Source organism: Sander vitreus, chromosome 18 (genome assembly GCF_031162955.1).
Source record: "Sander vitreus isolate 19-12246 chromosome 18, sanVit1, whole genome shotgun sequence".
In the NCBI taxonomy this organism is placed as follows: Eukaryota; Metazoa; Chordata; class Actinopteri; order Perciformes; family Percidae; genus Sander; species Sander vitreus.
Window position 1 is genome coordinate 107501 of NC_135872.1, and position 17500 is coordinate 125000.

The window sequence follows — 17500 nt, forward strand, 5'->3', positions numbered from 1 at the left end:
ACACACACATACACAGATACACACACATACACACACACATACACAGATACACACACACACACACACACTACACACACACACACACACACACACACACACACAGACAGACAGACAGATATACAGACACACACACACAGACAGACACAGATACACACACACACACACACACAGATATACACACACACACACACACACACACACACACACACACACACACACACACACACACACACAGACAGACACGCTTCACTAAGACTCCTTTATTTATTAATCCAGGAGGCGGAGCAGAACCATCCGGACCTGCTGAACCTACCTGATGATTTGGAGATATGTGAAAAGGCTGCTGGGTAAACAATCGACAAAAGCTAGAAAACATGTCTGAAAAAGTGACAAACATGTCCTAAAGCGAGACCATTCCTCTTGGTTTGATCACGTTAAGAGTAAAGTTAGGCTTTGCTGTCGGCTGAGAACCGTTTAGTTCCTTGAAACATTGATCCAGGGACTCAAAGTCTTAACGTGCTCATATTCTGCTGATTTTCAGGTTCATAACTGTATTTAGAGGTCGTATCAGAACAGGTTTACATGGTTTAATTTCATATTTCTGTTGTTCTGCTCATTGCTGCAGCTCCTCTTTTCACCCTGTGTTCAGGTCTCTGTTTTAGCTACAGAGTGAGACCTCTCACTGCTGGAACATCTTTGTTGGCAGTCGCACACGCTCAGTAGCTAGGTAAGGACTACATGCTCAGTAGCTAGGTAAGGACTACACGAGCTAGCTAGGTAAGGACTACACGCTCAGTAGCTAGGTAAGGACTACACGCTCAGTAGCTAGGTAAGGACTACACGCTCAGTAGCTAGGTAAGGACTACATGCTCAGTAGCTAGGTAAGGACTACACGCTCAGTAGCTAGGTAAGGACTACATGCTCAGTAGCTAGGTAAGGACTACACGCTCAGTAGCTAGGTATGACTACACGCTCAGTACCTAGGTAAGGACTACTAGCCAGTCAGAAGCAGAGTATGAGGGCGTGTCCTGCTAGCAGCTAGGTGAGCATTATAACGTGTCTCTGAAGTAAAGGCTGGACTACAACAGAGCTGTTTGGAGCAGTTTGTGAACAGTGTTTTCTGTTGGAGATGGTAAGTCCCTTTGGGGGGAACTTTGGGCTTTTTGACTTGGTAAACCTTTAAAGGAAAGGAAAAAAGCCAAAAATCATAATATGAGCACTTTAAGAGAAAGATTGTTCCAGGTACTAAAAGTCTCAGAACTTTTGGGTGAAAAAATGTTTGTACCTCTGTGAGTGTGAGTGTGTGAGTGTCTGTGACGTGGAGTGTGTCTGTGACGTGGAGTGTGTCTGTGACGTGGAGTGTGTCTGTGACGTGGAGTGTGTCTGTGACGTGGAGTGTGTCTGTGACGAGGAGTGTGTCTGTGACGAGGAGTGTGTCTGTGACGAGGAGTGTGTCTGTGACGTGGAGTGTGTCTGTGACGTGGAGTGTGTCTGTGACGAGGAGTGTGTCTGTGACGAGGAGTGTGTCTGTGACGTGATCTGGGACGAGGAGTGTGTCTGTGACGGGACGTGACGAGGAGTGTGTCTGTGACGTGAGCGTGGGACGAGGAGTGTGTCTGTGACGAGGAGTGTGTCTGTGACGTGGAGTGTGTCTGTGACGTGGAGTGTGTCTGTGACGAGGAGTGTGTCTGTGACGAGGAGTGTGTCTGTGACGTGGAGTGTGTCTGTGACGTGGAGTGTGTCTGTGACGTGGAGTGTGTCTGTGACGTGACGTGGACGAGGAGTGTGTCTGTGACGAGGAGTGTCTGACGAGGAGTGTGTCTGTGACGTGGAGTGTGTCTGTGACGTGGAGTGTGTCTGTGACGTGGAGTGTGTCTGTGACGTGGAGTGTGTCTGTGACGTGGAGTGTGTCTGTGACGTGTCTGTGACGAGGAGTGTCTGTGACGTGACGTGGACGAGGAGTGTGTCTGTGACGAGGAGTGTGTCTGTGACGGAGAGTGTCTGTGACGTGACGTGACGAGGAGTGTCTGTGACGAGGAGTGTGTCTGTGACGAGGAGTGTGTCTGTGACGTGGAGTGTGTCTGTGACGTGGAGTGTGTCTGTGACGAGGAGTGTGTCTGTGACGAGGAGTGTGTCTGTGACGTGGAGTGTGTCTGTGACGTGTCTGTGACGAGGAGTGTGTCTGTGACGGGAGTGTGTCTGTGACGAGGGTGCTCGGACGGGAGTGTGTCTGTGACGTGAGTGTCAGGAGTGTGTCTGTGACGTCGAGGAGTGTGTCTGTGACGTGACGTGTGACGAGGAGTGTGTCTGTGACGAGGAGTGTGTCTGTGACGAGGAGTGTGTCTGTGACGAGGAGTGTGTCTGTGACGAGGAGTGTGTCTGTGACGTGGAGTGTGTCTGTGACGTGGAGTGTGTCTGTGACGAGGAGTGTGTCTGTGACGAGGAGTGTGTCTGTGACGTGACGTGGACGAGGAGTGTGTCTGTGACGAGGAGTGTGTCTGTGACGTGGAGTGTGTCTGTGACGTGGAGTGTGTCTGTGACGTGGAGTGTGTCTGTGACGGGAGTGTCTGTGACAGGAGTGTGTCTGTGACGTGACGTGGACGAGGAGTGTGTCTGTGACGAGGAGTGTGTCTGTGACGAGGACTGTCTGAGACGTGTCTGTGACGAGGAGTGTGTCTGTGACGGGAGTGTGTCTGTGACGTGTGAGTGTGTCGTGTGACGTGACGTGACGAGGAGTGTGTCTGTGACGTGGAGTGTGTCTGTGACGTGGAGTGTGTCTGTGACGTGGAGTGTGTCTGTGACGTGGAGTGTGTCTGTGATGAGGAGTGTGTCCGTGTGTTTGTGTCTGCAGAGTGAATCTGGAGTCGATTCAGTCTGAAAGCAGCTCTCTGATGAACCGGCTGATAAACTGTGAGAAGAAAGTTTCCTGTTCCTCGGACCTGAAGGAGCAATACCTGCCACCCATACAGGTGAGAAGGTGACGAAAAGACGTCAAAAAGACGGCAAAAAGGCGACAAAAAGGCGACAAAAAGGCGACCTGAAGGAGCAATACCTGCCACCCATACAGGTGAGAAGGTGACGAAAAGACGTCAAAAAGACGGCAAAAAGGCGACAAAAAGGCGACAAAAAGACGGCAAAAAGACGACAAAAAGGTGACCTGAAGGAGCAATACCTGCCACCCATACAGGTGAGAAGGTGACGAAAAGACGTCAAAAAGACGGCAAAAAGGCGACAAAAAGGCGACAAAAAGACGGCAAAAAGGCGACAAAAAGGTGACCTGAAGGAGCAATACCTGCCGCCCGTACAGGTGAGCACACTGCGCCAAAAGGCGACAAAAAGGCGACAAAAAGACGGCAAAAAGGCGACAAAAAGATGACAAAAAGGCGACAAAAAGATGACAAAAAGGCGACAAAATGACGACAAAAAGACGGCAAAAAGGCGACAAAAAGATGACAAAAAGGCGACCTGAAGGAGCAATACCTGCCGTCCGTACAGGTGAGAAGGTGACGAAAAGACGTCAAAAAGACGGCAAAAAGGCGACAAAAAGGCGACAAAAAGACGGCAAAAAGGCGACAAAAAGGTGACCTGAAGGAGCAATACCTGCCGCCCGTACAGGTGAGCACACTGCGCCAAAAGGCGACAAAAAGGCGACAAAAAGACGGCAAAAAGGCGACAAAAAGATGACAAAAAGGCGACAAAAAGATGACAAAAAGGCGACAAAATGACGACAAAAAGACGGCAAAAAGAAGGAGCAATACCTGCCGTCCGTACAGGTGAGCACACCGCGCCTCGTCCGTCTTCTTTAATAAGATCTAGTCCAGATGTTTCTGTGTTTTAGAAGCAGGTAACAAAGTGAACCGGACAAAAGGCGACAAAAAGACGGCAAAAAGGTGACCAAAAAGGCGACCAAAAAGGCGACCAAAAAGGCGACCAAAAAGGTGACCAAAAAGACGGCAAAAAGGTGACCAAAAAGGCGACAAAAAGGTGACCAAAATGGCGACCAAAAAGGTGACCAAAAAGGTGACCAAAAAGGCGACCAAAAAGGCGACCAAAAAGGTGACCAAAATGGCGACCAAAAAGGCGACCAAAAAGGTGACAAAAAGGCGACCAAAAAGACGGCAAAAAGGTGACCAAAAAGGTGACCAAAAAGGCGACCAAAAAGGCGACAAAAAGGCGACAAAAAGGCGACTAAAAGACGGCAAAAAGGTGACAAAAAGACGACAAAAAGGCGACAAAAAGACGATAAAAAGGCGACAAAAAGGCGACAAAAAGGCGACAAAAAGACGATAAAAAAGGTGACAAAGACGACAGAACGGCGACCTGAAGGAGCAATACCTGCCGCCCGTACAGGTGAGAAGGAGCAATACCTGCCGCCCGTACAGGTGAGCACACCGCGCCTCGTCCGTCTTCTTTAATAAGATCTAGTCCAGATGTTTCTGTGTTTTAGAAGCAGGTAACAAAGTGAACCGGACAAAAGGCGGCAAACAGACGACAAAAAGGCGACAAAAGGCGGCAAACAGACGACAAAAAGGCGACAAAAAGGCGACTAAAAGACGGCAAAAAGGTGACAAAAAGACGACAAAAAGACGATAAAAAGGCGACAAAGGCGACAAAAAGGCGACCTGAAGGAGCAATACCTGCCGCCCGTACAGGTGAGCACACCGCGCCAAAAGGCGACAAAAAAACAACAAAAAGGCGACAAAAAGACGATAAAAAGGCGACAAAAAGGCGACCGACAAGACGACAACAACCGATGTTTCTGTGTTTTAGGATACAGGCCAGATGTTTCTGTGTTTTAGGATACAGGCCAGATGTTTCTGTTTTAGGATACAGGCCAGATGTTTCTGTTTTAGGATACAGGCCAGATGTTTGTGTTTTAGGATACAGGCCAGATGTTTCTGTTTTAGGATACAGGCCAGATGTTTCTGTGTTTTAGGATGACAGGCCAGATGTTTCTGTGTCTTATTAGGATACAGGCCAGATGTTTCTGTCTTTTTTTAGGATACAGGCCAGATGTTTCTGTTTTAGGATACAGGCCAGATGTTTCTGTGTTTTAGGATACAGGCCAGATGTTTCTCTGTTTTAGGATACAGGCCAGATGTTTCTGTTTTAGGATCACAGGCCAGATGTTTCTGTTTTTCGCGAGTACGGGCCAGATGCTTTCTGTGTTTTAGGATACAGGCCAGATGTTTCTGTGTTTTAGGATACAGGCCAGATGTTTCTGTGTTTTAGGATACAGGCCAGATGTTTCTGTGTTTTAGGATACAGGCCAGATGTTTCTGTGTTTTAGGATACAGGCCAGATGTTTCTGTTTTAGGATACAGGCCAGATGTTTGTGTTTTAGGATACAGGCCAGATGTTTCTGTTTTAGGATACAGGCCAGATGTTTCTGTTTTAGGATACAGGCCAGATGTTTGTGTTTTAGGATACAGGCCAGATGTTTCTGTTTTAGGATACAGGCCAGATGTTTCTGTGTTTTAGGAGAGTCTGCAGGCGTGCGAGCAGCTGCGCCAGATGTTGTCCTCGGTGGAGGACCGCAGGACGGATCTGTGCGTCTACCTGTGTGAAGACAGCAGCAGCTTCTCCGTAGACGAACTCTTCAGCACCATCAAGACCTTCAGAGGCCTTTTCCTCCGAACCATGCAGGTCAGCAGCCAATCACAGGCAGCCGAGGCCGGTTTAGACATAGACAGTTTATATAATGGAGCAGCAGACCCCGTGTCTCTGGACGGAGACCAGTGACGTCTCTGGACGGAGACCAGTGACGTCTCTGGACGGAGACCAGTGACGTCTCTTTCCCGGTGATGGCTGAGCGTTACTGAGCAGCCTCCAACTGAGCTTGAAGACGTAGATGTGACGTGAGCAACCTGTCTGAAAGTTGGAAGTCTTCTGGTAGCTGTGCCAAGAGAAATCTCAATCATTCCCAATCTAGCAGAGACGGAGAGCGTAGGTATATGTAAGGAGATAACATAGACACAGGCTCATTATTGATCACTAAAATGATAGTTAACATTAGTCATTACACTTAAACAGCTGATGGAAGTCCAAACTGCCTGAGAGCTTCTCCTGTACTATACGGTAACTCCTCTACTATGAGACAGGAAGTCTCGTGGTTATGACCCAATCGTTAGCCTATTGTTATAAAAACGTCTGCTACGGAGCCATAACGTGAGCTACAAGGTAATGGAGCCTTTTATACATCGTCGTGTTTCTTTAGAAATAAACAACGGACAAATAGAGTCTTTAAACTCTTCAGATGTAAAGGTATTCTCTGTCAAAGTGACGTCAGAATGAATGGCAGTCAATGGGATGCTAACGGGATGCTAACGGGATGCTAACGGAGGTGATGGCTTGTAGCATCAACATGGCTCCATAGGAGCTATGTGTTGTGAGGAGACGCTGACCCCCCCCTGGCTTTAGACAGGGGGGGGTCAGCGTCCTGTTTCAGGAAGCAGGTTTACCAAACTGAGTCTGACCCTGATGTCTGAGATGGAAACTCTGAGTTTTTGGTTCCAGAACAGCTGATATGAGTTGGTTCAATCAACTCAGAGTAGGTTCACCACCACAATAAAAAGGCAGCATGAATGGAGCCATTAAAAGCAACACAGCGGCGGCTGCAAAAGAGAGATTTTGCGTGGGAGAAAACTGCTGCTAGAGTAAATGCGTGTATTCCAATATAGTGTCTATCATATTTAATCATAAGGATAGCCTAATATTACTGGTGACATGGTATTGAACCTGTACTCTATAGAAGTCCTAGGCCTATTAATCCCATTCTGAGGCTGCAGCACCGTCATTAACAGCATTATTATCCATAATCTTTTACTTCACAGCTTTTACATCATTCTCCTGCAATCCTGTGGACTCCTTCGAAAAACGTTTAAAGCCAAATGCCGATGGCAAAAAAACATAATGCGACACAAGTAATGTGCTGGGATGTAAGAGCATAGATGGGTGACGTTAGTGATATGAGGACGATGAGGTTATGGAGGCGACATAACTGATCGACTGGGAAGAAAAAGCATACTGCTCAAATAGGAAGTTATCTAAAACGAATGACAAATGTCGGGCTTCAATATCATCTCCTGACGTATAACACCCTGAGAAGTAAAGCAGCTTCTTCATCAACGGGGTCGTAGACCAACGGAAATGCCATGTTAGAGAAATAAACGTTTTATAGTCTGCCTAACATGGTTAATGAACCAACATAAGTGGTCTAAAATGAGCCTGATACAGACTGAATGAATGACTGAATGAGGACATGAGGACATGACAGAGGGCTGTGTCAGAGGGAGGAGACTGAGGGAAGAAAACCTGCTCCAGACCAGGTTAGGTTCACAGACCTGAGTCTGAGGTTAGGTTCCCTCTCTTTCTGGAACAGGGCCGTGGTCACTTCCTGATGATGTTGTTGTCGTCCGACAGGAGAACCAGAGTCGTCGGCAGCAGGAGAAGAGGATGAAGCAGCAGGAGGAGGACAGGAAACTCAAAGGAGAAACTAAAAAGATGGGTGAGTCTGACCTCTGACCCCTGAGGGTACGCTGCCATGAGATCCACTAGACCTGCTAGTACGTAGTGTAGTCTGGTCACTGTTTAACAGCCCAGTATTTAACACATCAATATAATGTACGGCTGCAGCTTGGGTTAATGAGGGGGTTATTCTCTGGAAGAATGGATGAGTTCTGTCTCTAAAATGTGGATCAGTGTTTCCCAAAAAGCCCAAGATGACGTCCTCACGTCTTGTTTTGTCCACAACTCAAAGATCTTCAGTTTCCTGTCCCAGAGGAGAGAAGAAACTAGAACAATATTCATATTTAACACGCTGACATCACACTAGTTTACCTGTTTATCATCAAGGAATGACTCCAACTGATTAATCGAAGTGTTTAAGTTGGATGTAAGGAAGGAAATAATGCTTTGTCAGCCAGGACTGAAATTATTTTTGCGTCCCTGGGTAGCTCATATAAAAAAGAGGACATAGACATACATACAGACATACATCAGATGAATACCAATGACTAAACACCCAAGTAAGGAAACAGCAAACATGTGTAACAACAGAACATGAACATACACACAGACTTGTAACCCTGAATACATGTTAACAACAGGATAGATTGATGTATGGAGGAGTTTTTAAGTCTGTTATGATTAAAAGAATGAACTGCAAGCATTTGTTTGAAGGCAGGAGCTGATATTCTCTGTGCAAAACATTTTGACGCGGTTCTAAGCTAGTTGGATGTGAACGTGTCTCTGTCCTCCAGTCAGGAAGGACGTGTCCAAGCAGGACGAAGGCTGCATCATCGACAACCTGCTGGCTGAGATCAAGAAAGGTTACAACCTGAAGAAGACGCGGCCGCCAGCCGAGAGGGCCGCCAGAGCCCCCGGTGAGGAGCGGAGGGAGCTGCTCCCAAACTGCACCCATACAATACCACGACTTGAGAAATCTACTTTATTTTAGTCTAATCTGCAGTCCCTAGGCAGGTGACATAGGACTAACATAGAGATATCTGTAGTCTCTAGGCAGGTGACATAGGACTAACATAGAGATATCTGTAGTCTCTAGGCAGGTGACATAGGACTAACATAGAGATATCTGTAGTCCCTAGGCAGGTGACATAGGACTAACAGAGATATCTGTAGTCTCTAGGCAGGTGACATAGGACTAACATAGAGATATCTGTAGTCTCTAGGCAGGTGACATAGGACTAACATAGAGATATCTGTAGTCCCTAGGCAGGTGACATAGGACTAACATAGAGACATCTGTAGTCTCTAGGCAGGTGACATAGGACTAACATAGAGATATCTGTAGTCCCTAGGCAGGTGACATAGGACTAACATAGAGACATATGTAGTCTCTAGGCAGGTGACATAGGACTAACATAGAGACATCTGTAGTCCCTAGGCAGGTGACATAGGACTAACATAGAGACATCTGTAGTCTCTAGGCAGGTGACATAGGACTAACATAGAGACATATGTAGTCTCTAGGCAGGTGACATAGGACTAACAGAGAGATATCTGCAGTCCCTAGGCAGGTGACATAGGACTAACATAGAGATATCTGTAGTCTCTAGGCAGGTGACATAGGACTAACATAGAGATATCTGTAGTCCCTAGGCAGGTGACATAGGACTAACATAGAGACATCTGCAGTCTCTAGGCAGGTGACATAGGACTAACATAGAGACATCTGTAGTCCCTAGGCAGGTGACATAGGACTAACATAGAGACATCTGCAGTCCCTAGGCAGGTGACATAGGACTAACAGAGAGATATCTGCAGTCCCTAGGCAGGTGACATAGGACTAACATAGAGACAGCTGCAGTCCCTAGGCAGGTGACATAGGACTAACATAGAGACATCTGTAGTCCCTAGGCAGGTGACATAGGACTAACATAGAGATATCTGTAGTCTCTAGGCAGGTGACATAGGACTAACATAGAGATATCTGTAGTCTCTAGGCAGGTGACATAGGACTAACATAGAGATATCTGTAGTCTCTAGGCAGGTGACATAGGACTAACATAGAGATATCTGTAGTCTCTAGGCAGGTGACATAGGGACTAACATAGAGACATCTGTAGTCTCTAGGCAGGTGACATAGGACTAACATAAAGATATCTGTAGTCCCTAGGCAGGTGACATAGGACTAACATAGAGACATCTGCAGTCCCTAGGCAGGTGACATAGGACTAACATAGAGACATCTGCAGTCTCTAGGCAGGTGACATAGGACTAACATAGAGACATCTGCAGTCCCTAGGCAGGTGACATAGGACTAACATAGAGACATCTGCAGTCTCTAGGCAGGTGACATAGGACTAACATAGAGATATCTGTAGTCTCTAGGCAGGTGACATAGGACTAACATAGAGACATCTGCAGTCCCTAGGCAGGTGACATAGGACTAACATAGAGATATCTGTAGTCTCTAGGCAGGTGACATAGGACTAACATAGAGACATCTGCAGTCTCTAGGCAGGTGACATAGGACTAACATAGAGACATCTGTAGTCTCTAGGCAGGTGACATAGGACTAACATAGAGATATCTGTAGTCTCTAGGGCAGGTGACATAGGACTAACATAGAGATATCTGTAGTCTCTAGGCAGGTGACATAGGACTAACATAGAGATATCTGTAGTCTCTAGGCAGGTGACATAGGACTAACATAGAGACATCTGCAGTCCCTAGGCAGGTGACATAGGACTAACATAGAGACAGCTGCAGTCCCTAGGCAGGTGACATAGGACTAACATAGAGACATCTGTAGTCCCTAGGCAGGTGACATAGGACTAACATAGAGATATCTGTAGTCCCTAGGCAGGTGACATAGGACTAACATAGAGATATCTGCAGTCTCTAGGCAGGTGACATAGGACTAACATAGAGATATCTGTAGTCTCTAGGGCAGGTGACATAGGACTAACATAGAGATATCTGTAGTCTCTAGGCAGGTGACATAGGACTAACATAGAGATATCTGTAGTCTCTAGGCAGGTGACATAGGACTAACATAGAGATATCTGTAGTCTCTAGGCAGGTGACATAGGACTAACATAGAGACATCTGTAGTCTCTAGGCAGGTGACATAGGACTAACATAGAGATATCTGTAGTCTCTAGGCAGGTGACATAGGACTAACATAGAGATATCTGTAGTCTCTAGGCAGGTGACATAGGACTAACATAGAGACATATGTAGTCTCTAGGCAGGTGACATAGGACTAACATAGAGATATCTGTAGTCCCTAGGCAGGTGACATAGGACTAACATAGAGATATCTGTAGTCTCTAGGCAGGTGACATAGGACTAACATAGAGATATCTGTAGTCTCTAGGCAGGTGACATAGGACTAACATAGAGATATCTGTAGTCCCTAGGCAGGTGACATAGGACTAACAGAGATATCTGTAGTCCCTAGGCAGGTGACATAGGACTAACATAGAGATATCTGTAGTCCCTAGGCAGGTGACATAGGACTAACATAGAGATATCTGTAGTCTCTAGGCAGGTGACATAGGACTAACATAGAGATATCTGTAGTCCCTAGGCAGGTGACATAGGACTAACATAGAGACATATGTAGTCTCTAGGCAGGTGACATAGGACTAACATAAAGATATCTGTAGTCCCTAGGCAGGTGACATAGGACTAACATAGAGATATCTGTAGTCCCTAGGCAGGTGACATAGGACTAACATAGAGACATCTGCAGTCTCTAGGCAGGTGACATAGGACTAACATAGAGACATCTGTAGTCCCTAGGCAGGTGACATAGGACTAACAGAGAGATATCTGTAGTCCCTAGGCAGGTGACATAGGACTAACAGAGAGATATCTGCAGTCCCTAGGCAGGTGACATAGGACTAACAGAGAGATATCTGCAGTCCCTAGGCAGGTGACATAGGACTAACATAGAGATATCTGTAGTCTCTAGGCAGGTGACATAGGACTAACATAAAGATATCTGTAGTCCCTAGGCAGGTGACATAGGACTAACATAAAGATATCTGTAGTCCCTAGGCAGGTGACATAGGACTAACATAGAGACATCTGCAGTCCCTAGGCAGGTGACATAGGACTAACAGAGAGACATCTTTAGACCCTAGGCAGGTGACATATGACTAAGGACAGCCAATCACAGACATTATTAGATCTTGGTAGAAGCGTGCTGATTGGCCCACTGGCACTGAGGAGTATTTACTAAGGGGCTGCAGTGTTAGAGATTGAACTGTGGTATCGAGGGACGAGGCATTTTTAGAGACTGGATGCTGAGGAGGCAGGCTGGTGGCCGGGTTGGATCAGCGGGTAAAGCAGGCGCACACATACTGAGAGGTTTATGCCTCGACGCAGAGGTCCAGGGTTCGAATCCGACCTGTGACAATTTCCTGCATGTCTTCCCCCCCTCTCTCCCGCCTGTCTCACCTAGCTGTCCTATCTAAATAAAGGCGGAAAAGCCCAAAAGATTGGTCGGTGGTCGTATGCAGCCCTAACGAAGCCTTCACTAAATGTGTGTTTGACTGTGCTGGCGTCATCGGATCATCCTGCAGGTTTTATTTGAAAGTAGTGAAAGACGGGATGTACATGTTCATGAACATGTTCATGTTCATGTACATGTACATGTACATGTTCATGAACATGTACATGAACATGAACATGTACATGTACATGAACATGTCCATGTACCCTGCTGGCTTTTGTACATGTTCATGAACATGTACATGAACATGAACATGTACATGTACCCTGCTGGCTTTTGTACATGTACATGTACATGAACATGTACATGAACATGAACATGAACATGTACATGAACATGTTAATGTCCATGTACCCTGCTGGCTTTTGTACATGTACATGTTCATGAACATGTACATGAACATGTACATGTACCCTGCTGGCTTTTGTACATGTTCATGTACATGTACCCTGCTGGCTTTTGTACATGTTCATGTACATTAACATGTTCATGTACATGTACATGAACATGTTAATGTCCATGTACCCTGCTGGCTTTTGTACATGTTCATGAACATGTACAAAAGCAATTGCAATTTCACTAAAACAATGAGAGCTTGCTGTAATCTTGTGCACAAGTGACTCGAGAAATGTACCAAAGCGACTCCTGCTACGTCTACACGTGGCCGCTGTTACCATAAACGGACCTTTCAGTCTCTCCGTTTTCTAAAATAACATCGTGCACAGCTGTCAGTTTTCAGAAAAGTGTTTGTTTACACGTTCCCCGACCGTGTATACATGCCGTCTAGAGCACGCCAGACCTGTAGGTGGCGGTGTAACGAGAAGCTCAAGCCCACGTTAACAACAGCAACCAGTCACTTCCTCTGTCTCTCTCTCGGCTGCCTAAACCTCCGTTTGTCTCAGTTTACGTGCAAACGTGCAAACTAAGATTTCCAAAATCTCCTCTCTGGCTGAGTTTTCAGAGGAGAAGTCTCCGTTTGCGTGTAAACGAAGAGACATGTCTCCGTTTTTCAAAATAACCACGTACGTGTAAACGGGGACAACTGTTAATGAGTTGAGCTGCTCTACAATGTGTCCCTGTCTTCCCCTGGTTGGGAATCACTGCCCCGGGATAATGCAGAGAGGGAGAGCGCCCCCTGCTGGCAAGATCTGTGCTAACATCCTAGAGACACACCTCTTGTTTTTGACCAAAGATAGAAAAAAGTGACAGAAACGTCAGAAAAAAGCTCCGACGGGCTCCTATTCTGCAGGAAGTCAGTGGAGCGGTAGATGAGAATGTGTTTGTCTGTCGTCATCAGATCCTCCTGCGGCCGTAGCGAGGTCATTGGCTGTGGACGAGCACGACTCGTCTGTTTCCAGCCAATCAGAGAAGCCTGCAGCTGCAGCACAGGAAGTCCAGATCCTCTCTGATCCAGAACCAGAGTCCCAGCAGAGCCCGACGCCCGGACTAACCCAACACACCGGTCGGTGAAAGACAAAATACACAAAATACACAAACTACACAAACTACACAAAGTACCATTCAACCGTTCTGTCGGGTTTCTCAACGTTTTGTCGCCTTTTTTTCAACATTTCTGTTGTTTTTTAAAACTAGTTATCAGGTCTTTCGTCTTTTTTGTCGTCTTTCTTGATATTTTGTCCCTTTTCTTCCAACATTGTTGTCGTTTTTTTTAAAGTTTTTGTCAGTTTTCAACGTTTCTGACATTTCTTTTCAACATCTTTGTTTTTCTTTCATTACTTTTTTTCTAAGTTTTTGTGGCTTTATTGATATTTTTGGGCTTTTTCAAGGTTTTTGACACTTAGTTTATCGTTTTTGTCTCATATTTTTATTTAGCTGACATTCACCAAGACTCCCAGGAGACCCAGAACCCCTCAGGACTCTCTAGACCCCCCTCTGGACCCTCTGGATCCTCCGGACCCTCCTCCAGATCCTCTGGACCCTCCTCTGGACCCTCTTCTGTACCCTCTTCTGGACTCTCTGAGCGGGACCAGAACCAGTACTTTGAGTCCAGAGAACACAGAGACGAGTCTGGGTTTGAAGAGTTGACATCAGATGAAGCCGGCAGCGGCGAACACGGTGCTGATCCAGGATCCTGGTCCCGGACCAGTCACGCAGGTAAACACTGAACCGAGAGGCAACTTAGAGTCTCTTATATCCAGACCTTCCTCCACAGCTCTGTGGAGGAAGGTCTGGCTGCACCACAGATGCATTCTGGGACAGGAGAATACTCTCTCTGGGTTCTTTCCATTTCTTTGAACCAATCACAATCATCCGGATATATTCCTCTGTTGCTCTGGACTACGGCTGCAACTAACGATTATTTTAACAGTTCATTAATCTGTCGATTATTTGTTCTGTTTTATCTATAAAAATGTCAGAAAATGGTGAAAAATATGGATCAGAGTTCCCCAAAAAGCCCAACATGACGTCCTCACATGTCTTGTTTTGTCCACAACTCAAAGATGTTCAGTGTCCTGTCCCAGAGGAGAGAAGAGACTAGAATAATGTTCACATTTAACACGCTGGGATCAGAGAAATCTTATTACTTTTAATATAAAAATGACTCAAAACGATTGATCGATTATCAACATAGGTGGCGATTATTTCAATAGTTGACAGCTAATCGATTAATCGATTAATCGTCGCACCTCTACTCCAGACTAATGTGTGCTGATGAAACTAACCAATCAGAGCGTGTGTTTGGTCTGACCAATCAGAGCGTGTGTTTGGTCTGACCAATCAGAGCGTGTGTTTGGTCTGACCAATCAGAGCGTGTGTTTGGTCTGACCAATCAGAGCGTGTGTTTGGTCTGACCAATCAGAGTGTGTGTTTGTGTGACCAATCAGAGTGTGTGTTTGTGTGACCAATCAGAGCGTGTGTTTGGTCTGACCAATCAGAGAGTGTGTTTGGTCTGACCAATCAGAGTGTGTGTTTGGTCTGACCAATCAGAGCGTGTGTTTGTGTGACCAATCAGAGCGTGTGTTTGGTCTGACCAATCAGAGCGTGTGTTTGTGTGACCAATCAGAGTGTGTGTTTGGTCTGACCAATCAGAGTGTGTGTTTGTGTGACCAATCAGAGAGTGTGTTTGGTCTGACCAATCAGAGAGTGTGTTTGGTCTGACCAATCAGAGAGTGTGTTTGGTCTAACCAATCAGAGAGTGTGTTTGGTCTAACCAATCAGAGTGTGTTTGGTCTGACCAATCAGAGTGTGTGTTTGGTCTGACCAATCAGAGCGTGTGTTTGTGTGACCAATCAGAGTGTGTGTTTGTGTGACCAATCAGAGCGTGTGTTTGGTCTGCAGGGTCGGAGGTCAGATCCAAACATAAAGCTAAGAGAGGCTGCGTGACGCACTGAGGTGAGTTCACACAGACAGGAGACTCCTACTCTCTCTCTCTGTCTCTCTGTCTCTGTCTCTCTGTCTCTCTCTCTCTCTCTCTGTCTCTCTCTCTCTGTCTCTCTCTCTCTCTCTCTGTCTCTCTCTCTCTCTGTCTCTGTCTCTGTCTCTCTGTCTGTCTCTCTCTCTCTCTCTCTCTCTCTGTCTCTCTGTCTCTCTGTCTGTCTCTCTCTCTCTCTCTCTCTCTGTCTCTCTCTCTCTCTCTCTCTCTCTGTCTCTCTCTGTCTCTCTCTCTCTCTCTCTCTGACTCTGTCTCTCTCTCTCTCTCTCTCTCTGTCTCTCTCTCTCTGTCTCTCTCTCTGTCTCTGTCTCTCTCTCTCTGTCTCTCTCTCTCTCTCTCTGTCTCTCTCTCTCTCTGTCTCTCTCTCTCTCTCTGTCTCTGTCTCTGTCTCTCTGTCTGTCTCTCTGTCTCTCTCTCTCTCTCTGTCTCTCTCTCTCTCTCTCTGTCTCTCTCTCTCTCTGTCTCTCTCTCTCTCTCTCTCTCTCTCTGTCTCTCTGCTCTGCTCTCTCTGTCTCTCTGTCTCTCTCTGTCTTTCTCTCTCTCTCTCTGTCTCTCTCTCTCTCTGTCTTTCTCTCTGTCTCTCTCTTTCTCTCTCTCTCTCTCTGTCTCTCTCTGTCTCTGCTCTCTCTCTCTGTCTCTGCTCTCTCTCTGCTCTCTCTCTGTCTCTGTCTCTCTCTCTGTCTCTCTCTCTCTGTCTCTCTCTGTCTCTCTCTGCTCTCTCTCTCTCTCTCTGTCTCTCTCTCTCTCTGTCTCTCTCTCTCTCTCTCTCTCTCTCTCTCTCTCTCTCTCTCTCTGTCTCTCTCTCTCTCTGTCTCTCTGTCTCTCTGTCTGTCTCTCTGTCTCTCTCTCTCTCTCTCTCTCTCTCTCTCTCTGAAAAAAACTTCATTTTTCAACAACTATAACTGATAAAAAACCCAATTCTCTCTGCTCTCTTACTGGTGTGTTTTGGGGTCATTGTCTTGTTCACAGACCCATTTCAAAGGCATTTCCTCTTCAGCATGAGGCAACATGACCTCTTCAAGTATTCTGATGTATTGAAACTGATTCATGATCCCTGGTATGTGATAAACAGGCCCAACACCACAGTATGAGAAACATCCCATAACATGATGTTTGCACCACCATGCTTCACTGTCTTCACAGTACTGGGGCTTGACTTCAGTGCATGGGGGTCGTCGGACAAACTGTCTGCGGCCCGAGACCCAAAAAGAACCATTCTGCTCTCATCAGTCCACAGACTGTTGCTCCATTTCTCCTTTGGCAAATGTCAACCTATTCAGTACATGTCTTTTTTTCAGCAGTGGGACTTTGCGGGGGCTTCTAGCTGATAGCTTAGCTTCACATAGCCTTCTTCTGATCCTAACAGTACTCTCAGGTAACTGTAAGTCTTCTTTGGTTTTCCTGGAGCTGATCATTGGTTGAGCCTTTGCCATTTTGTCTATTCTTCGATCCATTCGAATGGTAGTTGACCGTGTTTTCCCACGTCGTTCAGGCTTTGGATGCCATTTCAAGGCATCTGAAATCATTTTTGGATCATTTTCTTTACTACTTTATATGTTTCCCCTCTCCAATCAACTTTTTAATCAACGTCTGCTGTTCATCAGAGCAATGTCTGGAACCACCCATTTTGCTGAGTATTTCAGTGTGAAATGCTCTATAACCAGCATGCACAACATTTGCTTCCTTCCTTCCTTAAATATGGGCCATAACTGACACCTGTTTCTTCAGAATCAATCACCTCACTAACTGAACACAACTCTGCTATTATTTTAAACATGCCCCTCTCAATTACAGACTCAGTTACCCAGAATGAGCAGCATCATGTCATGACTGGTGGGTCTGGTGGTTTTCTAGGACTCTACAACACTACTAGGACATTATTTACCATGTAGAAATATCACTTCTACCACAACATTAGATTTATGAGGTTAGTGATGTTGGACTGCTACTATTTCCTGTTTTTCTTCTGTTCCTCTCCAGGTGGGCGGAGGAGAACTGGTCTCCACGGCGACGGGACTTTGTTGTCAGAAACACGGACAGCTGATTGGCCGACGGGGCCGACAGTTTACCTGAGCAGCAGGACGTTATCAGACGTAATCAGTCTGATGATCAGTCTCTCA

At 46.2% G+C, this 17500-nt stretch overlaps 1 protein-coding gene across 4 annotated transcripts in view; it reads left to right on the plus strand.

The window, feature by feature from the left end:
• LOC144533152 (inverted formin-2-like) overlaps positions 1-17500 on the plus strand; it is a 44159-nt gene that overhangs the window by 26339 nt on the left and 320 nt on the right. For 3 of the 4 annotated variants that reach the window (XM_078274339.1, XM_078274340.1, XM_078274341.1), the window contains 9 exons: positions 277-347; positions 2852-2969; positions 5482-5646; positions 7423-7507; positions 8262-8384; positions 13284-13448; positions 13820-14101; positions 15287-15340; positions 17361-17500. The exon at positions 17361-17500 is cut by the window's right edge and continues 320 nt beyond it. In XM_078274339.1, coding sequence (XP_078130465.1) covers positions 277-347; positions 2852-2969; positions 5482-5646; positions 7423-7507; positions 8262-8384; positions 13284-13448; positions 13820-14101; positions 15287-15339 — 1062 coding nt within the window. In that variant the 3' untranslated portion in view covers position 15340; positions 17361-17500. Of the gene's footprint in view, positions 1-276; positions 348-2851; positions 2970-5481; positions 5647-7381; positions 7508-8261; positions 8385-13283; positions 13449-13819; positions 14102-15286; positions 15341-17360 lie in introns of those variants that run through there. The other variant, XM_078274343.1, reaches the window with a different exon arrangement.